General features: G+C 39.8%; 1 protein-coding gene across 5 annotated transcripts in view; it reads left to right on the top strand.

Annotated features, from left to right (window-relative positions):
* Positions 1-21800, top strand: part of opa1 (OPA1 mitochondrial dynamin like GTPase) — a 41600-nt gene that overhangs the window by 2807 nt on the left and 16993 nt on the right. For 2 of the 5 annotated variants that reach the window (XM_039811297.1, XM_039811296.1), the window contains exons 5-29: positions 1026-1079; positions 3300-3382; positions 5118-5273; positions 6971-7024; positions 7617-7721; positions 8032-8118; positions 8415-8528; positions 8782-8862; positions 8968-9042; positions 9148-9219; positions 9431-9530; positions 9773-9903; positions 10430-10502; positions 10806-10878; positions 10972-11087; positions 12364-12428; positions 12644-12720; positions 14098-14263; positions 16168-16320; positions 16532-16640; positions 17209-17288; positions 17553-17693; positions 17940-18056; positions 18167-18260; positions 18729-18839. In XM_039811297.1, coding sequence (XP_039667231.1) covers positions 1026-1079; positions 3300-3382; positions 5118-5273; positions 6971-7024; positions 7617-7721; positions 8032-8118; positions 8415-8528; positions 8782-8862; positions 8968-9042; positions 9148-9219; positions 9431-9530; positions 9773-9903; positions 10430-10502; positions 10806-10878; positions 10972-11087; positions 12364-12428; positions 12644-12720; positions 14098-14263; positions 16168-16320; positions 16532-16640; positions 17209-17288; positions 17553-17693; positions 17940-18056; positions 18167-18260; positions 18729-18839 — 2487 coding nt within the window. The remainder of the gene's footprint in view (positions 1-1025; positions 1080-3299; positions 3383-5117; positions 5274-6970; positions 7025-7616; positions 7722-8031; positions 8119-8414; positions 8529-8781; positions 8863-8967; positions 9043-9147; positions 9220-9430; positions 9531-9772; positions 9904-10429; positions 10503-10805; positions 10879-10971; positions 11088-12363; positions 12429-12643; positions 12721-14097; positions 14264-16167; positions 16321-16531; positions 16641-17208; positions 17289-17552; positions 17694-17939; positions 18057-18166; positions 18261-18728; positions 18840-21800) is intronic. The other 3 variants (XM_039811298.1, XM_039811299.1, XM_039811300.1) reach the window with 3 other exon arrangements.

Below are 21800 nucleotides of genomic sequence, written 5' to 3'. Positions count from 1 at the left end.
ACTATGTCTTCATTACGTTACTGCATCATAACAAAATTAAATCATTATTTGCAAACATCAGTGTTTAGTCCAGTGTCCATGTTTCAAATGAAGAATACAGTAATTGTACCCCAAGCAAACCTGTCTTCCACATCTCTATTATTGTTATATATTACTGTATCTAACGGCTTAGTTGGTTGCCCTACGCGATACTTAAAGTATGGTATCTGCGGTTTGTCCTGCCTCAAAGTGACCTTAACAAAAGTAATATCATACATATTATTACAGCAATATAAGGGAAGTAGCTTGCTTCATGCTCTAAATTTCTACCTTTTCTGCAACAGCCATCCTGTCTACGGTTGTGGTTGCTATATTTTTCTACAAAGAACCCTCCTTTACACCAAATAACCTATAAGCAACGTGTTTTGGATCAGTGGTTTTGTAGGCAATGCTAAAACACATGTCTTGTACCATGGTGTTGCAAACAGTCATTTATTTAGATGGGACCAGGTGCACATTGGTGAGCAGTCCTGGAAAGACTTTTGTCAAATATTAAGGTTTATATACCGGTGTATATAATAAATAAACAATTTTATGTTCAATAACTTCATTTATTTAAAACATTATCTAACAACACAAACAAATTGAAAAATTTCGTCCCGGGTGTTTTGAATTCAGCAATTGGAGTTGCATCAAGTTACAAGGGAAATGGTAGTCCTAATGTTTAATGTCATAATGCAACATTGACAGATAAATCTTATTTTGCCTATAAAATCACTAGCAAGTGGAAGAAATACCTTTTTAAAATAGGAAGAGGAAAGGCCCAGTTTGGTGTGTACTTATCTCTTTTAACAGTTTCTCATTAAGTGGCTACTTCACTCGAAGCTCAAGCACAGCAGTGGCTTTGTTTTAATACACATCATCAAGCCGTGTCCCTGCTTTGACCACCATCCCTCTGCTTCTGTCTTTTATGATTTTTTTATCTTGTGTTGTTCTTCCTTTCTCCTCCTCCCCAACCCTCCTGTCCTCCTCCACATTCTTCACAGGTGTGAGTTTGGGTAGTGAAGTCAAAGGAGCTTCTGGTCTGCATCTGTTGTTAGGTGTGTAAACCCCGCAGTAGCACTGCCCACTCCCCTCTTTTCTCTGTGGCGCTTGACCACCACAATATTGGTATGGTTGTGGGTTCCTGCTCGCCATGGTCCAGCTCTAAAGGCGGTAGCAGAGAATCTTCCCAGGACGTTGGCTTCCAGGTTGCAGACCAGTGCTGCTGTCCTAAATGGCAGTGTTCATGGTTAACACAGGTTCTGTATTCAGTGAAATCTATGACCTGTCACTAAGATGGTGCAAAAGTTTCTTAAAAAGTATGCTTATATTAATGCAGGCATCCAATTTTAAAAGCCTCACTCTTTAAAATCCACTCCTCCTTTCTCAATTATTTTAATATCCTGGTTAATATTCCATAGTTCTTGTATAAACACTCAGAGACACACACACACACACACACAAAGTGTTAAATAGTGTCAATAACACGCCATCATTTTAAATTTTAACTCAAATGCAGATCCATTGTGTTCGCCTTTAGTATATCCCCCTCTTCCCCTTAGACTTTCTTTAACCTGACTGTCCTTGGCTGTACTTTGTCCTCTCTGTGTGGTTTTTGCCTCCTTTGACTTCCATTCCCTCTCTCCCCTGGCCTGTATGGGCTGCTTTCTATAATTACACTCACATTTACTAATCTTTGGGGTGGTCTCCATCTGCTTTTAGATATTTCAATTATTTAATTCTCAAATGTTTGGAAAATGCACACAGAATACATTTTACATATCCGTTGAAATTTTAATAAGTCAGGAATGTTGGCATATGTACCCTAAATATTTCTCTTTTAAATGATTTCTCTTTTAAATTATGTCAAATAGTGTTAAATAGTGGTCATGTACAGTGTTACATGGAAGTGCCTTATATTTCAAAGACATTGCCAGGCCAGATGGACCACACCTCTGCTGTGAGTCATAAAATCAGCAAAGGAGTGTTCTTAGCTCCTCTCAACTTACCACCCTTTCATGGCTTAAGGAAAATACGTTTCAAATATGTTTCGAGTTTCATGTTTTTATATTTATATATTTTTATGTACTTAGATGTTACGTTTGCCTCTGCATCACATTACAGTGTGGTGCCTTTGTAAACACCTGCCTCATTTATATGGCTAAGCAGACTTTGCTTTGTGCAAGGCAATATCAGCATGTTAGTTCATAGTTAATCACTTTAGACAAAGTGGATCTTAATATTCAGTGTGTGTTTTTACATTTGTTTAAAGATCTTAATTATTTCTTGTTTTTATTTCAGCATTCAGTGGTAGTTTTCTTTGGACATCGTTATTGTCAGGGTGTTTTATTTCACCAGTCAAAATTTCAGTAAACGGTGTGATCGTTTTATTGCCAGTTGTATAAAGAACTCCAGGTGCACTAAATATGTTAAAGGTGCTCTAAGCGATGTTGGGTGACGGCCCTTCTTGTTGATGTTCAAAGTATTTTCAAACAAAACGAGGCTAGCTCACCCCTCCCTCCTCCTCATCCCGTCCCCTCTCCTTCCCTTCCGTGCTTCCACGCACTAACCCCCACAACCCCCACCCCCAAATCTTGTCGGTTATTGGCTGGAACGCTGGAAGACTGTTTGTTATGTTTCGTGGTGCAGGTTGGCACAGTTTGTTTTTGTTGGCATTTGTGGAGCCTGGGCTGTCTTCAGAGACCGTGTTTTATTTTTTATTTTTTTTACAGTGTGTTCAGGGGACAGGCAGCTCGCGGATAGTGAGGAGATGTTTGCTGTATGTGACAAAAAAAAGTTGTAGCCTAAAAAAACGCGTGACATCGCTTAGAGCACCTTTTAAAGATACTTTTTCCTCTTACTGGAACTAATTATATAATTTTTTTAATTGGCCTGCACTATTAATACATTACTTCACATTATAAAACACTACAATAAGTAAAGTTACTGCAAATGATTACTTGGATCAATAATACTATAATCACAATAAATTCAAGATCTTGATTGGACTGCGTTATTCCGTTAAGACTAAAGTTGAGTTTGGCAATTTTTTATTTTTGGTCAATGGTCGACCTATCTCCCCGTGCAAGATTTTCCAAACATTTGAAATTGAATCACTCTGGTCTTTATTTCTTTAATCATATGCATGCTTTAAATGATGCTATCTGGCATATTTTTGCTATGGGCATTATTGTCTCCCTAAGCTTGTTTATATTCAGTATTCAAAGATGCATTTTCACAAGTAACCTCATTTTGTTTTGTTGTGTCTCCTCTGGTAGAAACCTCAGGCGATCCTCCTCTCAAAGCCACAGATTCTTCTGCTGCAGCCACACAAGATGGCAGCGACAAACAATACAAAAAGGCAAGTTTGTAAAACCTGCTGACACTTCTCAGCTTTGTCCTCTCTACTTTACCACTGCTTAGTTTCACTCCGCTCCTCTCTGCAGCTTGGCTATCTCTCACTTCAGTGGAAGGAACTGTTGTGGATTGAATCCAAATCTACTCAAACGTATACATGAGTTTGTATTGATCAAGGCACAAACCATAGCATTTGAGGGACCTGAGCACTTTGAATAAAAGTGATCCCTAACTGGCATATATTTTTTAATATGGGGAAGTGAAATCTTTTTGAGTGTGTTTTGATTCAATCAGTTCATCTGAATGTGAATTTTGAGTTTCACACTCTGGCAGCCCAGAGTATAATCAAGCAAAGTTTTTAAGTCCATGTGGCAATGTTATGGTAAGAACAATAGCAGTAACTGTGTGATTCCAAATCACCATTACCATGTACGTACTGTATGGCACGCATTCTGTTGAGCATGAGCTTACAGTGTATGCACACAGATATTTATCATTGCATTTAAAGTACCTTTACTACTTGTCATGCATCTGTTCCAGAAATCGAGTTTATGGAGACCACTCATTTTTCTAGCTTTATATTAAACACCTGTCTCTGGCCGAAGACTTTGTATGCACATTTGTTTTCGTTGCTGTTGTCCTCTCTTTTTCTTGTTCCTTTTGTGTTTTGTTCTTTTCTGCAAACCAACCAGTTTCAGTGTCCCTCTGTTCTATTTTTTATGTTTTTGTGTGTGTTTTTATCACTGTACACAGTTAAAGTTTAAACAATGAAAACATTATGTGAAGGTTTGACATCAAATATTAAGAAAAGCTGCATTTAAAAAAAGAAGAAAATAGATGTTGCCTTTCCTCTCCTATACCCTGCTTTTACTCTGCAATCATGGTCTCCAACATGAGCACATATAACACAACACAACTCTTACAAGTTGATGTTTCGCTTAAAATTACATTTAACAAATATTGTACGGTATGTGTATTTCACAGCAGAAAGAAGCAAACAGCTTAGAGTTTAATGATGATCGTCATGTTGGGGACCCCTGACCTAAACAGATTTCACCTGCTATACTGTATGCTTTGTGCTTCACCCCTGATAAAGAAATATCCCAGTGCTGGCTTTGCTTATTTTAATCATCATCATCTTTAGCATCATCAGACAGATGATGTTCAGGACCGCCTAACATCATTGTGTTGCAGCACATTAAAAGATCATCGTCTTAACTTGGTTATTATTTTACTGTGACAGTAAAACCAGAATTTCTACTCTCTTATGGTATTTTATACTGCTAAGTTTAAATATGAAAATCAGTTATAGGGTTGTCTGGTGATTAGTCATCAATCCTCATTGGTGAATAATGACGAGAAAAGAGAATGGATTCACTGTTTTTGGCGCTTGCTGAGAGGTGCTGGTTGTGGTATTAGTCACCTCTTCAGCCTTTAGTCTGGCAAAGTATGGCATCTCCGCTTTGTGTTTGTGAGAGACTGACTTTGTTGGGTAGCATCGATTATGGTGGCAAGATCAACAAAGCCAAAGACCTTGATTCTGTTAAACTTGAGCTTCGACCGGATCCTCATTCTCTAACTTTAACAGCACCAATGCCAGTGACTGAGACACAGGCCAGGTTTCCTCTGTTGTAGCCCTCTGATTGGATGCAGCATTTGCGTGTATGGCTGAGCCCAGTGGCTGGCTCATGTCTTTGTTGCTGCTCCTACCTGTCTCTCATTATGACGTACCCCAGCAGGGTCTGCTTGGCGAGCTCATTCTTATTCAGCAGCAGATCCAGCTGCACGAGGAGGAGGTCCGGCGGGCCGCAGCAGCCAATAGTGCGTGTCCCCCACCACCAGAGCCTGCTCCCAGTCCGCCTCCGAACCCCAGCCCCCCTCAACAGAAACGCAAGGTGAAGGTCCCACCCCACTTAGATCCGCCCTATCCTACCAAAGTCTCCTAAAAGGTCACAGCTGCAGAGAAAAAATAGAGTATACATATGTATATATATTCTAGGACAATTTCATTTCTAGCAGCCGCCTTGTCAAATAATAGAGTAATTTAACACCAGGCTGAAAAGCAGTGTTTCACTGTCCTCTGTGGTAAAAAGTTTGAAGTCTGTTGCACCTCTGACCACAACTGTCATCCCTAATTGGTGTAGTTGGATCTGAACTTCAACATCACTTCAGCAGGGTGAGACGTTAAACCACTAGAGGTCACAAAAACAAGATTTTCAGCTGATGTTAAGTTGCTCTTCAACTAACTTAATTTGTAAGAATAGAGCTGGCTGAATATTTCTTATAAAAGAATTGAAGTTGATTGATTTCTGTTACACCCTAATATACAGGGTATGGTAGACACAACAACATGAACAGCTGCAAAATGTAATTTATTAACACAATAACTCATTCCAGTGCTGTGGCCTTGCAATAATTGCAATGTGTGTTATGCAGACCACATAGACAGCAACGTCTTAAGATAAAATGCTACACAGTACAACAGCACCATAAATTATACACCTCCTCTCTGACTGTATTTATTGCATTGCTATTGCATTGGATTGCATTTTATTTTACAGGTGTCTAGCCCTCTACTTTAATATTTGTAGAGCAGACGAATTGGCCTGTCAATACTTCAGTCTGTCCCCTACAATACCCAACAGCAGCCTCCATGTATCAACCCGTAGTCTGCCACACTAAGCTTTGGTTGTTGAGAAGGCATGCATGGACCTTCATAGCCTGGTTCCAGAAGCACAGTGACGTAGCTCACTCTCATGCAAATGGATGGATAATCATCAGCATCCCTTCATTAATGTACGGAAACACTGCATGGAGTGAAGTGGAAACCAGCTGCATGGTGTGAGCTGCACTTTTGGAAGCAACCATGAATGCATCCAGCTATATAATAATTTGAGAGTTGACTATGTTGTCAACAGCAACCGAGAAGCCTTAAGCTTATGAATAGTTTTGTATTGCCTAAATAGGTGTCTTAATTATGGAAATTTAAAACATTTTAGTACACTGTTGGCGCATATTGCTAGAAGGTAGCTTATAGCGCACTTATTTTTGTAGTGTAGAAATAGTTTTTCATGAAGTTGTTTGGTGTGTCTTGTTAAATTTCCTTTCTTCTGCTGCCAATCCCATTTGTTCATGTATGCTGTGTCTCCTGCTTTCTGTCCTGTCTCTCATCCTAACAAACACGTTCTAAGTGTACAAAATATATAATTAAATATGGTTTGCCCAATCATAAAAAATTCAAGCTGTCATGACTAAATGACTTTGCTATTAATTTTGGCTGTGGGATTTGTACCTGTTTGGGAATAAGAGCTTGTTGATCAGGGCGGAGTTATACCAGAATGAGTAGTGTCTGCCTGAATTTTTATTTTAAATTTTTTTTTTTCCCTCTCTCTTAATGTATTAACTTGACTCTCAACTCTGGTTCTCTCTGAAATACAGTGTGCACGTTATGAACCTTCGTGGTGCTGGTGGGATTTCGTGCTTGTGAAGTTGCACAGTGAGAGTAACGGAAGGCCCTTATTTTCAAAACCGAAAGAAAGCATTAACTCAATTTGTTGCTGTTCTTTTTCTATTTTTCTACTCCAACCTCTAGTCATCAGACAAAGAAAAGATAGACCAGCTTCAAGAAGAACTGCTCCGTACGCAGGTACAGTAGATGTGTGTTACTTTTGATATAATCTGTGTCTTGGTAGATCGGAGGAATGCTTGTCCTGATGTGAAAATGAAATTGCCAAACATGGCCAAAAAGTCAAATAGGTTAAACGGACTGTACTCGACATTCAGAACATTAATATAGCATTAAACAAATATTTGCTATGTAAAGCTATAGTGGAATAATGATGTTCTGTACAGAGAATGAAGTCACTCTTCCTCTGTATGTCTTGTTATCTGAGCTTCTCTGTTCTTTATTGTGATGGCCGGTCCAGCTGCACATGCATGTTAGTGCATGTGGCCGTGAAAAAACGTAGGTACTTCACTTATTGGAGAATTGTCTGTGAGAGCTGTGTGAAGGCAATCCCAGCCTTCTGATTTTTTATATTTTTTTGTATTTTGAGTACAACCCTTTTAAAGGTCTTTGTTAAACCTACATAAATAATTAGTTGTACTATACTGTTCATACATCTCAAAAAGGTGGTAAGTCCCACAATTTCACCATTAGATCAAATACCACCAGTTTTTGGACAAAAATGTTTCTGTTGCTGCTGATTGTTGATTAGATTCTACCATTAATCCCATAGCTAAAATATCAGCGCATGCTGGAGAGACTGGAGAAGGAGAATAAAGAGTTAAGGAAAGTGGTGCTGCAAAAAGATGATAAGGGGATTCATCAGCGGAAAGTGAAGGTGGGTTGCACATATGAACACATACACTAAATAAACACGCCAACGATTTAATAGTTTTTCCCATTACGCTTGGATTTTTCAATACTTGGCATTGCTTTATTAAGCATAACAATTATACAGATACAGAAATGTTTTCTTAAATTCTTTGTGTATAGTGACTGTAATGCTGCTGTTTGTTGCCTGTTATATTAGTTTAGTTATTCCTCTATTCCTTTAGTTATTCCTGGCTGTCATTGCCACTGGATAAGAGTGTCAGCTAATTACAATGTAAATATACATATCTTTAATATTCATTGTTATTGTCTCCTAGAAATCCCTTATTGATTTGTATTCTGAAGTCCTGGACATCTTGTCTGATTATGATGCCAACTACAACACCCAGGACCACCTACCCAGGGTAAGGAGGAGCAGTTAAATGTAGTTCTACTGTTCATGGGAAATGGATTTTATCAAAGAGGGTCTGTTAGCCCTCCATTCACAAAATGCTAGAAGGATTTATTTTCTAACCAGTTTTTTGTTTCTAATATCTTAATTAAATTAAATCCTCTTTACACCAAATTTATAAATGTGTGTTATTTTACTTTATATATTACTTTTATATTATATTACTTTGGATCCTAATCACTTACCTCCTGTTCCCTTTTCCACTATGTCCTCCTCCTCTTCTGTCTGTTCCTCTTCCTTCGGTTTCAGGTGGTTGTGGTTGGGGATCAGAGTGCTGGGAAGACTAGCGTGCTGGAGATGATAGCCCAGGCCAGGATCTTCCCCAGGGGCTCAGGAGAGATGATGACCCGCTCTCCTGTCAAGGTATGTGGGACCACACTGGCCGATGTTTTATGTAATCTTTCCTTTTTAAAAGGACAGAAAAAAAGATTCACCCCTTTATTTGTACTGAACATGTTGTCAGAATGTGTTGTCCTAAAATGACGGCATTGACAGCAGTTGTGAGCAAGAATCGACACTTAAGGTTTTGTGTGAAAGGAAAATGTGTAGGAACCCAGCTCTGATGGATTTCTGTAGTTTATCTGCATCCTTGACAATACTGATCTTCTTTCTGCAGGTAACACTAAGCGAAGGCCCCCACCACGTGGCCATGTTTAAGGACAGTGGCCGAGAGTTTGACCTCACCAAGGAGGAAGACGTAAGTCACAAAGTCACTCACTCCATCAACCTAAGATCAATTTTCTCACAAATGTTTTTACCTGTTAACCTCATTATGACTGGCATCTCTGCCTCTGTACTGTAGCTGGCTGCTCTGAGGCATGAGATTGAGCTGAGGATGAGGAAGAGTGTGAAGCAGGGACAGACCGTCAGCTGTGAGGTTGGACATAATGCTTCCATTCAGATTGCTAACAAAGCTGCTACTTGCCGATTTACATCTTTTTAATGTTTCATAGAATAATGATGTTTAATTTTTGCATATCAGACAATATCCTTGAGTGTCAAAGGCCCCGGCATCCAGAGGATGGTGCTTGTTGACTTACCAGGAGTCATCAGTGTGAGTATACATTCTTAATAAGGGTGGGAATGTTTACAAATGTATACTGGATACTTTCTGTAATGTATACACATTATTGCTAAACATTTTATATATTATTGTTTGCATGATTGTGTTCCAGATAATTCATTTTTCTCAAATCAAAGCCAGTAGACAAAACTTGTCTTCACAAATAGTCTTTTAAAGTTTTTTTAATGTGTGTGTCTCTCAGACTGTGACTGCAGGCATGGCCTCAGATACTAAGGAAACCATCTTCAGCATCAGCAAGGCCTACATGCAGAACCCCAATGCAATCATCCTCTGTATTCAGGGTGAGCTGTGACGATACTATTAACAGTTGCAATAATCGCATATAAAGGGAGCATTTGTCGTAGTAAACAGGAGATAGTCTGTCAGAGAACTTAAAATACCCTTCCACTTATGTCCAGTTGTTGTGTTCTTAAGCAAAACACCAAATCTCAGTCTATCGTTGTTTTTATCCTCCTTACCATCCTCCTTGTTATGATATGTACACCATTATTACATCTCCTGTGCCCTCCTTGCCTCCTTCCAGATGGCAGTGTGGATGCAGAGAGGAGCATTGTAACAGACTTGGTTAGCCAGATGGACCCCCAGGGGAAGAGGACCATCTTTGTCCTGACCAAGGTGGACTTGGCTGAGAAGAACCTGGCCAGCCCGAACAGAGTAAGAATGCTGAACTGTCCCAAAAGTTAAATACAACAAAATGTGTCTTTGTATGTAAAGGACTATACTATATATATTAATAGCTTGGCACTTATTTAATTTATCACAAATATTGTAATGAAAGCATGGATCTGTCTACAGGCTCTTTATTTATATATTGTCGTCATTAAAAGGGACAATAACACAGTTGAAATTTGCATTGTCAGTCATCATGTTCTTGACTCGTCAATTCAAGTCCTACTTAAATGGCAAGGAGATGGCAGAAATAGGGAGCAAAGACAGCAAAAAGCTGATTTTAATTTACAAAACATCTGCATTTGGAGATTCCGATTTCAAAACCGTTGCAAACCATTGGATAAAGTGCCAGCCCCTGTGAGTGACGCTATATGCAGCTGCTCCACTAGAGGGAGCTCAGTACTTTTTATTCTAACCAAATTATCCCTCAGTGAGCAAATGTTGTAGAAGCTTGTACTACAGAGTGGACTGGTGTGAATTTAAGTCATTTATTTTACATTTTCCTTTTCAGATCCAGCAAATAGTGGAAGGGAAGCTGTTTCCCATGAAGGCCCTGGGCTACTTTGCAGTGGTGACAGGAAAAGGTAACATCTGCAACTGAGTAGTCCATCATGCTGCATTTAATTTCACATTATTTCATGAGAACTTTCAGGTCATGATCATGTCTGAATTCACTAACTTAGTTTTAGACACCATGGAGCTAGATTGAAGTTACTTGGCGTTTTTCCAACATATTGTTATTTGCATACATTCTTTTGGAGGAATGTTTTGCCCTGTATAACCTGAACTGTGTAGCACTACTACTGTGATCACATACAATTAGTTATGATTATTCTGTAATGTTGTTTTTTTACTTACACCTTGTTCTGCTGTCTTCTTGTGTGCAGGGAGCAGTGGTGAAAGCATAGACTCCATTAAAGACTATGAGGAAGACTTCTTCCAGAACTCCAGATTACTAAGGCACACATGATTCAGCAAACATTAATGCTTCATCAAATGAATTCAGTCAAATCATTAATCAAAATCTGACAATGAATGTGTGTGTGCAAATAGGGATGGCATGCTGAAGGCCCACCAGGTGACAACAAAGAACTTGAGTCTGGCCGTCTCTGACTGCTTTTGGAAGATGGTTAGAGAGTCTGTTGAGCAGCAGGCTGATGTCTTCAAAGGTATGACTGCTTATGACTGTTATCCCAGGGAGGGTTGACTGATTTATGTGCCTTGTTATTTGTGCCATTAAGTGACTGTTTATATCTAATGCCTTTTACATTCCCAGGCACGTTTTAATATTGTGAATGCACATGGTAGGATTTTATCCATTTAGGGCGTTTTCACACCTGTAGTTCGTTTGCTTTGGTCCGCATCAATTGGTGAGGTAGTAAACTTGGAGCGATTTGCCCTCTGTTTGGTTTGGTTTCACACCTGGAAAAATCCAAGCGTACCAAAATGCGTCATTACAAATCAGACAAGAACATCCAGCCTTCTTATTTGTCGGATATGTCTGTGGGAGGGAGCAAGAAATTTTGGTGCGCACCCGAGTTCGATTGCTGCGTTCTCACCTGCCCAAACGAACCGCACCAGCGGGACAAACAAACTCTAGTTCGATTCAACTGAACTTACGGCTGTCGGTGTGAAAACGCCCTTACTGTACAGGGAACAGGTGGGGGTGCTACTACTCCTCTTCTGCTTCTGCTCACCACGCCACACTTTTCCACTCCCTCAGTCCTGCCTTCCAACTGCAGTTGGTCTCGACATCTCAAGCCCTTTGCTAACAGTACAGGAGATTTATGGCTGTGAGACTGCAGTTCCCATAGGTCCATTGTGTAGCGTATCGATCCATAGCCCATCAAATCACGCACTGCCGGCCTCAATTCTCCATGCTTGGCGCCACCGTGGCCCCACAAACCAGCAATTAGCCTAATCTCCACTGTGGATAGGGAGGTGTGGAGTGCGTGTTGAGTGTGCATATATGAGAACTAAAACTCAGACTTTTGATTACGAGTTTGTGATTGGCCCCATCCCCTCATCTCCTAAGGGACCAGTTAAGAGAGTTAGTGTGCAAAGTACACACCCACTTTTTTATTAAGGGATAGGCACCATTTGCAGTCTGAAAACTAAGCAAGTTAAACAAAGCAGGCCCTGTCCCTGTATGGTCAATGCCTGCCGACTATAGATAATTACTGTTTGATGGAGGGTAACATCAAAGCTGAAAAAGCAATAAAAAAAATAGGAGATGGTAAGAGATATGTTTCGTCCAGGCATGAGAATGAGCACAGTTGACGCGTATCAAGGTAGATTTAGTTAGATATTTTAAGAGGCCTGGTTAAGTTTAAGGCTATAATGAAACCATTAATATTCAACTATAATTTAACTTATGTAAAATATAAAGTTGTCCAATGTTTGTTTTAATTCAAATCTTCATTTCACTGTTCCTCCTCACCCCAGCATCTCGCTTCAACCTGGAGACCGAATGGAAGAACAACTACCCTCGTCTGAGAGAGCTGGACAGAGTGAGAAATACAAACTGCAGTGGCACTTAAATGACACATTTACATTGCTTTTTAATAGAGGCGCGACAAAAAACGAAGGATGGAGAGAAAAAAGTGGTAGCATGTTTGGAAAACAAAGGATTTGTGTAAAGATAAACAACAGCTGCACACCAATAAAGTTTTCCAAAGACGTTATAGTAACAATACAGATATTTATTTTGTTTTGTTTTTTGCAGAATGAACTATTCGAAAAGGCCAAAAATGAAATTTTGGATGAAGTCATTAGTTTGAGTCAAGTAACCCCACAACACTGGTAAGTTAATGATGAGCTAATTTCTGGGGTAATTATTTTTGGTTGCTATCTTAAACAAAAAAAAACAAAAAAATTATATATATATCTCTCAATGCTGCTGCCAGTGTTAATTTTGAAAACGGGTAAAAATCTTTTATAAAACAGAAATTTAGGTTCAACTGATTTTTCTATTTTTATATAAAATGTATACATTTAAATACCATTAGCAGCACCAACATTTTGAACTGTAGTTAAACCTTTTTTTTTTAACTTATCAAGGACCCAAGTGCAAGATGTTTTCTTTTTTTATTTTGGGAGTAAAGATGTGATCCGGTTCTTAAAATGCACATTAATTCCTCCTTTAGTTGGGTCAGATGGTGGTTCTAGCATTGGAAATATAGATCATCATTTTACTATTGTTAGTATTAGTGTATTATCCACACTATATGGGATATTGTTCTTAATGAGATGCCACCCTTGAACTGTGTAAAATTGTCTACCTGGTCTTTGCTTAAAAGCAATTAGATAATGTATTTGCACTGCTCCAGCACTCAACCAGACATGAGTGGAAAGCTATTTTTAGAGCAAACTGCAAGTCTCTATCTCTGGGTGCATTTATCTGTGCATGAATGTATAGTTATACCTCACCCCCAATGAGGAAAACCTTGCTAAATGAGATTAATGCATGGTGTTGTGGCCGTCCCCAGTGTGCGTGCCATCAGATCAATACTCTGATGAATGGCCAATAGACGGGAACAGGGGTGGCCCTGTTAGCCAGCCAGCCAGCAGCCAGACAGCAGTATTGGACATAGCGCTTATTGACAGTGAGGAGTGCTATCCTGAACAAAAGGGCAGCCTAATGAAATATGGGTGTGCGTTTATGATAAATGAGTGAGGCACAACACTGCCCTGGTCTCAGGTGGACTTGGGTAGGGTTTTGTTCCATTGTCACACTGCCCTATAGAGAGAGAGCGAGAGTGTGGAGGCTGTTAGCTGTTAACAGGGTCAGACTGGAGCTGTATTGGAATCTACAGTCAAGTGCAATTGCAGCAGCACTGACTACACGAGTTAAAGCAGCGCAGCCAAGAGCGATCCCTCTTCACTCATTGTTTTCTTACCCTATTGAGTCACTTAACTGTCTGAGCTGGACACCTGGAAGCAACTTTGTTACAAACACTCTTGCTTTTTAGATCCTAAATCTGAATCTAAAACAATAATGATTAGAATCCCCACAAAAAAAGTTACATGCATCTAGTGTATGTTCCAAGCACCTTCAGCATGTTACTAGAAGTCAGAACAGTGAGAACCAAAATCACAACAGCTAGAGGGGCCAATCAAAAGATATCTTCTTCCCTCAAGTTACTCAAAGTTGGCATGACTCATCTTTTTCTCTCCCAGGGAGGCCATCTTGCAGAAGAAGCTGTGGGAACGTGTTTCCACCCATGTGATTGAGAACATCTACCTGCCTGCTGCCCAAACAATGGACTCGGGGACCTTTAACACCACCGTAGACATCAAACTCAAGCAGTGGACCGACAAGCAGCTTCCACACAAAGCGCTGGAGGTAATGCACACTGTCTTTATACAACTGGTCAATTGGTAATTCAGATTGTTTAAAGGGGGATGTAAATCAAATCATTCTTTGGTTAGATCAGAACTCCTAAATTACCCCTCTGCAGATACAGTGCCTTGCGAAAGTATTCGGCCCCCTTGAACATTTCGACCTTTTGCCACATTTCAGGCCTCAAACATAAAGATATAAAACTGTAATTTTTTGTGAAGAATCAACAACAAGTGGGTCCCAATTATGAAGTGGAACGAAATTCATTGGCTATTTCAAACTTTTTTAACAAATAAAAAACTGAAAAAGTGGGCGTGCAAAATTATTCAGCCCCTTTACTTTCAGTGCAGCAAACTCTCTCCAGAAGTTCAGTGAGGATCTCTGAATGATCCAATGTTGACCTAAATGACTAATGATGATAAATAGAATCCAGCTGTGTGTAATCAAGTCTCCGTATAAATGCACCTGCTGCGTGATAGTCTCAGAGGTCCGTGTAAAAGCGAGAGCATCATGAAGAACAAGGAACACACCAGGCAGGTCCGAGATACTGTTGTGGAGAAGTTTAAAGCCGGTTGGATACAAAAAGATTTCCCAAGCTTTAAACATCCCAAGGAGCACTGTGCAAGCGATAATATTGAAATGGAAGGAGTATCAGACCACTACAAATCTACGAAGACCCGGCCGTCCCTCTAAACTTTCAGCTCATACAATGAGAAGACTGATCAGAGATGCAGCCAAAAAGAGGCCCATGATCACTCTGGATGAACTGCAGAGATCTACAGCTGAGGTGGGAGACTCTGTCCATAGGACAACAATCAGTCGTATACTGCACAAATCTGGCCTTTATGGAAGAGTGGCAAGAAGAAAGCCATTTCTTAAAGATATCCATAAAAGTGTCGTTTAAAGTTTGCCAAAAGCCACCTGGGAGACACACCAAACATGTGGAAGAAGGTGCTGTGGTCAGATGAAACCAAAATCGAACTTTTTGGCAACAATGCAAAACGTTATGTTTGGCGTAAAAGCAACACAGCTCATCACCCTGAACACACCATCCCCACTGTCAAACATGGTGGTGGCAGCATCATGGTTTGGGCCTGCTTTTCTTCAGCAGGGACAGGGAAGATGGTTAAAATTGATGGGAAGATGGATGGAGCCAAATACAGGACCATTCTGGAAGAAAACCTGATGGAGTCTGCAAAAGACCTGAGACTGGGACTGAGATTTGTCTTCCAACAAGACAATGATCCAAAACATAAAGCAAAATCTACAATGGAATGGTTCACAAATAAACATATCCAGGTGTTAGAATGGCCAAGTCAAAATCCCAGACCTGAATCCAATCGAGAATCTGTGGAAAGAACTGAAAACTGCTGTTCACAACGCCTCCATCCAACCTCACTGAGCTCGAGCTGTTTTGCAAGGAGGAATGGGCAAAAATGTCAGTCTCTCGATGTGCAAAACTGATAGAGACATACCCCAACCGACTTACAGCTGTAATCGCAGTAAAAGGTGGCGCTACAAAGTATTAACTTAAGGGGCTGAATAATTTTGCAGCCCAATATTTCAGTTTTTATTTGTTTTAAAAGGTTTGAAATATCCATAAAATTCCGTTCCACTTCTTTGTGTGTCCCACTTGTTGTTGATTCTTCACAAAAAATTACAGTTTTATATCTTTATGTTTGAGGCCTGAAATGTGGCAAAAGGTCGAAAAGTTCAAGGGGGCCGAATACTTTCGCAAGGCACTGTATGAGGACATTTCTAAATAATAAATTAATTGTTCTTTACTACTTATATTTAGTTCCATAACTGTGCCACAGACTGCAGAAGTTTAAGAAATATTCAATAGGGCAATGGCCTTGTGGTAATATGAGCCTCCTCTTTCCACAATATATTTGGCCTCCCATTAGATTGCCTGGGAGACACTGCAGGAAGAGTTTGCCCGCTTCATGGCTGAATACAAAGGCAAAGACCAGGACGACATTTTTGACAAGTTGAAGGAGGCTGTGAAGGACGAGAGCATCAAGAGGCACAAGTGGAATGAGAGGGCCATGGACAGCCTGGTAAACACACAGTAAATCCACTCACCCTGTGTGCAAGGGTACAGAGAGCAAACACACTAGTTGATTTAACACTTCCTGAAGCAGACACACTTTCATGATCAAGTGCACTGAATATCAAGAAACTGGTATTGCCTACATTGATACTAATATGCATTGCAATTACTTTGCGGCTCAACTAAGTTTTTCTTCTTGCCCTGTTTGTGTGTGCCAGAGGGTGATCCAGCACAACGCCCTAGAAGACCGCTCCATCACAGACAAGCCCCAGTGGGACGCAGCCATCCAGTTCATGGAGGAAACCCTGCAGTCACGCCTCAAAGACAGTATGTTAGTCATGATGGCCTCATACAGTGTCACTTACCCTGTACTAGATTCCCTTTCTAGTCTAAAATAACTTACCTGTCAAAATGTCTCATAGCCCCATGTGTAGACCAGTTGACAAAGTATGGCACTAACACAGTTGCACAGTTACAATTGTAACAAAGATTGCACATCAGTGAGTAGAATGGTTGTTCAGTGCCTTCTCTACCTGGCTAGCACTGTTTTTATACTTCCTCCCCATTAGGATACAAGGTTATTGTTTGAACATAGTCAAGTCAGATCCATTTAAATTACAGATCAAATTCTTAAATTTGCTCTGGCACATTTGCCACAGTTTGGGGTAAATTACCACAGACACACATATTAGGAAGAGGGCATGCTTATGTGATATCTTGTCTAGTGTTCCAGTTAGAGCTCTGTTTCCGGTGCGCCATGAATGTTCATGACATATGATGTCATGGTTGTTTGAAAAACTGTGGATAGAAGTGGCTACTACAGTAAGTAACAAACTCACAACATACATCTCATTCTCTTTGTGTATGTCTTTTTTTATTTTTTTTTATTTTTTAGCTGAGTCAGTAATCAGAGATATGGTGGGTCCAGGCTGGAGGCAGAGGTGGATGAACTGGGTTAATCGCACACCAGATCAGGTCAGAGTTCTAGAGTTCTCTCCAAATTTCTGGGTATAACAAGCTGGTTTTTTAGAAGCACCACAAAAGTGGAAGGATTGTAACTATTATACACTTATTAAACTGGTATAATACCAATTGCCCCATTAGTGTCGATCCTCATGCACAGTACTTAAAGTCTAAGAGCTTGAAAGAAGCACACAATACATGACATGACCATGTACATCTCAACACCCATTTGCCACCATGAGGACAGTGCTCACTTCCTTTTGTTTGACCTTGTAGCATGTTCGTAATGAAACAAAAAATGAGCTGGACCGCTTGCTGAAGCTACACGATGAGCACACAGCCTACTTGGCCAATGACGAGGTCACAACAGTCAGGAAGAATCTGGAGGGCCGAGGGGTTGAAGTTGACCCTGTGCTGGTGAGATCAAAACACTTGTGTTTCTAAACAAGAGATAGGACAAATATGTTAATTTTATAAATGCTGACAATAGTGAAAATCCAATGCTCATTATTTCTCAATTTAATAATTGTTTTGCAAGTTTTAATCATATTGTTCTTTGCTAATTTTAAACACAAGCTTGCTATTTTTCAACTGTACAATGCCCCCTTTCATAATGCTCACTGTCCCTTAACTGCTGAATAACGGATCTCCTTACCTGGTCAGATCAAGGACACGTGGCATCAGCTGTATCGCCGACACTTCTTGCAGAAGGCGCTGTCTCACTGTAACCTCTGCAGGAGAGGTTTCTACTACTACCAGAGACACTTTGTTGACTCTGAGGTAAGGGGAGAGGATGAGTAATCCTGAGTTGTCTTTCTTTTCCACCTTATTCTCAGCTATATTTAAGGTCAGTGTGTGAAAAGCTGATTGCCTGCATGTTTTTTTTCCAGTTGGAGTGCAATGATGTGGTACTGTTCTGGAGAATTCAGAGGATGCTGGTCATCACAGCCAACACTCTTCGACAGCAGCTCACCAACACTGAGGGTAAGAACTGGGGATACAAAATATGGTATCCATCATTTAAAGGAAAAAAGGGTTAATATGGATTATTTTGAAATCCTGTTTTGATTATACAGTATATCCAACTCTTAGCCACTGTTTATTTTCACATATTCGCGCCTCATAGTTGGCCTCGCATTGCTTCTCAAATTTGGATAAATTGTGTAATTGTCATGTATTTGGGTATAGTGAGAAGAGACAATTCCCTTCTCAATCATTTACGATGGTAAATTGTGTTGATCATATAATTCAACAACGGGGAAGAAAATCTGATGCATTGTTGTTTGATTGAATATTGTGTGTGTGTGTGTGTGTGTGTGTGTGTGTGTGTGTGTGTGTGTGTGTGTGTGTGTGTGTGTGTGTGTGTGTGTGTGTGTGTGTGTGTGTGTGTGTGTGTGTGTGTGTGTGTGTGTGTGTGTGTGTGTGTGTGTTTTCCTCTATTCGTCTTCTCAGTGCGTCGATTGGAGAAAAATGTGAAGGAGGTGTTAGATGACTTTGGGGAAGACATGGAGAAGAAGACCCACCTCATCACTGGCCGCCGAGTCCAGCTGGCCGAGGATCTCAGTAAGACACACAATGACTTCCAGCAGAAGAATATGACCGTTAATAACTTAAATAAAAACACAAGTGTATACTTGAAGGCCATGATTAAGGAGGCAGTTTGTCAGCTTGTCCCATTGGTTGTTATAAGGACCATACAATTGATTTGAATTACCAAAACTACTAGACCCCAGTGCAACTCATACACTTGCTTCCATACGCAACATGTGGTCTGTTTAGTAAATGTTTCTTTTATAGAAATTCTTGAAGTTGTCAACAGGTGGCAGTAGTACTAAAGAAAATAGTGTTGACCAGTCTGATATAGCAGTATTCATTCGGTTGAAGCATCAAACTGTTACCGTGCAAGAAAGTTAAAATAACTTGGATGTTAACTGGCAATTTGCCTTTTAAGCTTCTTTTTAAGGTATAATAATCAGTAATGCTGCCATGTTGTAAACAGGGTTTTGTACACATTTATATGTGTATTCTGCACCACGAGACTAAAATGAAATCCCTCATATGTAAAAATATGTTTTTTACTATATATTTGGAGTCTTTAATTGGTGTGTGAGAGAGTAAGTGTGTGTCTGTCTGACCGGTAGCAGCAATGTGCTGGCTGTCTGCCTGTTAGGTGTAGCCACCAGCCCAGCTCTCTGCTCTCAACCCTGCTGATTAAACACAGCACAATATGCAGATTGCCCACATGCCTAAAAGACAAGCCCAGACTTGCTCTCTGTCTCTGTGTGTCCATCAGACTCTCTTTCTGATACAAATACACATCAGAGCATGTTGACTATTACTTATTCAGCGACCATACATACATTATAATCAAACCCTCTTTCACTTTGATCTCTGAACTTGGGTAAAATGTTTTCAGTCACTTAAAATTAGAAATCGCCATCTAAAATGCTCTAGAAGCCTTAAGTGTTCCTGCATACTTCTGAAAATTCTGGTTCCAAAATTGGATATTCACGACTTTGAATGATTTACACACACTGCTGGCAACCTTTGTTGGGTAGATCTAAAGTTATGTTATACAGTACCAGTCAAAAGTTTGGACATTATTTTGCATTTCAGAACTGTTTTTAAGTACATATTAACAATGGAAAGCACTTCTTACCAGTGTATCTTAATTGTGAATCAAATGAATGCAAAGAAAGTTACTTTATGATAGAGATGCACCGATTGACCGGCTGGTGACCGGAATTGGCCGATTTTCACGTCATCTGCCATGACCGGCAACCTGCCGCTCAGTCTGACACATGCCGATTTTATGCCGGTCAAATTCACTTGGGCGCCGCGTGATTTACAGCGCGCAACATCAGCACCACACGTGCACATGCAGGGTTTCCGATATATGCATGTAGCAGCGGCGCACTGCCGCATCAGCTGCTTTATGTCAAAGTCGTAATTATACACGGCTCTGCAGAGCAGTCTGCTCTACTGATCTCAGGTGAACAGTCAGCCACTCTCTCTCTCCCCTCTGAGGCTGAACAACTGGAACATGAAAACCGCACTCACGCGGGTCCGTGAAATATGACAGCTACAGTTTATCGGAAAATAGCATTGGGCACACTGACTTTGATGAATTTATGAATGAATGAATGAGACAAGAAGCTAACGTTAGAGAACGCTGTGGTCCCTCTGCCTCTGACGCCCCGCTGGCCGCTTAAACAGAGCTTAAAAAAAAGAGACGCTGTATTCCTCCGACAACTACACGCTCTTTTCAGGTAACGTTACTGTTCACGTTCAAACAGGCGTGTGTGTGTTTTGAGAAATATCTTTGAACTGCAAGGCTTTATTTATTTTATTTTTATTTGTTATTTATATATTTTATTGCCATTACCTGTTCTCCCTGTTTTCATACATACAGAAGTTTATTTATCTAAATATATCACTTTTTTTTTGTTGGATATTGGATGTGAAAAGAAGGAAATGGTTCTTCCATAACATTGCACTTTAGATGTGTGTGTGAATTTCCCACACCAGGAGTAATTTATATAGTTCTATTTTATAGTGATCGATTTTCTATTCAAAAAATGTTCTATGCAAAATGTAAAATATTCTATTAAGGAAAGGATAGAACATAAATATTTGTGTGTGCTGTAAAGTGGTTAGAAAAAATGAAATTGGAATCGGCTAAAATCGGTATTCGAAAAGTCGGAAATCGGAATCAGCCTAGAAAATTGTAATCTGTGCATCTCTACTTTATGAACTTGATTTTAAGATTTTTATTTGTTTATTATTTATTTATTTATTTACTGTAAACAAAAGAAAAATGTGTGAATCTAGTCACACATTTGAATCTAGAGTCAGTATTAAGGTTGGGTATTGTTTTTTTTGTGTGTGTATAGTTTTAGTACACACTAATACAAAAAAAAAAAATTTATTTTAATTTTTTTTAAAGTAAAAAAATTTGGAAACTCCTTGTCTTTTTAAACATCATGAACGAAACCCAAGCACACAATATTGTGTAGGTTTGTTGTATGTTTGGGTTGATGAGGCTTCTATGAGTCAGACCACCAGTATGTTCCCTGGTCTCAGTTTGAGCGTAGTGTTAATGGTAACCAGAGACAGATGGAGAAGAGTTCTTTGTTTTTGGCACCGCTAGCAACCCCTCTAGTTGTTGACTATTAATCATGTCTTGGAGTGTGCCACCAGTGACATGACCAGACCTGTACATATTGTCCTGTGTTTCCATGGATATGTAAATCTTGATTTATTTACAGGGGGTTGATTAAGGCACACTGCTGGTTAGCATCCACTGACAGCAGTTGTTGGGAGTGCAATGAATTAGGATTTCTTGCCTAATGTTTCCCTGCTTATACAGGAATTAAAGCCATAAACCTGCTGTGGAGAGGCAGTTAAAGCAGATGACCAATCTTCTCCTTTACCCTGACCATGATCTGTGGGAAACTTGTTTCCTGCCTATGTACGAATGTGCGTTGCAATAATAGATACAGAATCAGTAAATGTGCAGGAATT

This window comes from Perca fluviatilis, chromosome 9 (genome assembly GCF_010015445.1).
Source record: "Perca fluviatilis chromosome 9, GENO_Pfluv_1.0, whole genome shotgun sequence".
Lineage (NCBI taxonomy): Eukaryota > Metazoa > Chordata > Actinopteri > Perciformes > Percidae > Perca > Perca fluviatilis.
Note: the sequence above shows the minus strand (reverse complement) of the source record. Positions and strands in the feature narration are given on the sequence as shown.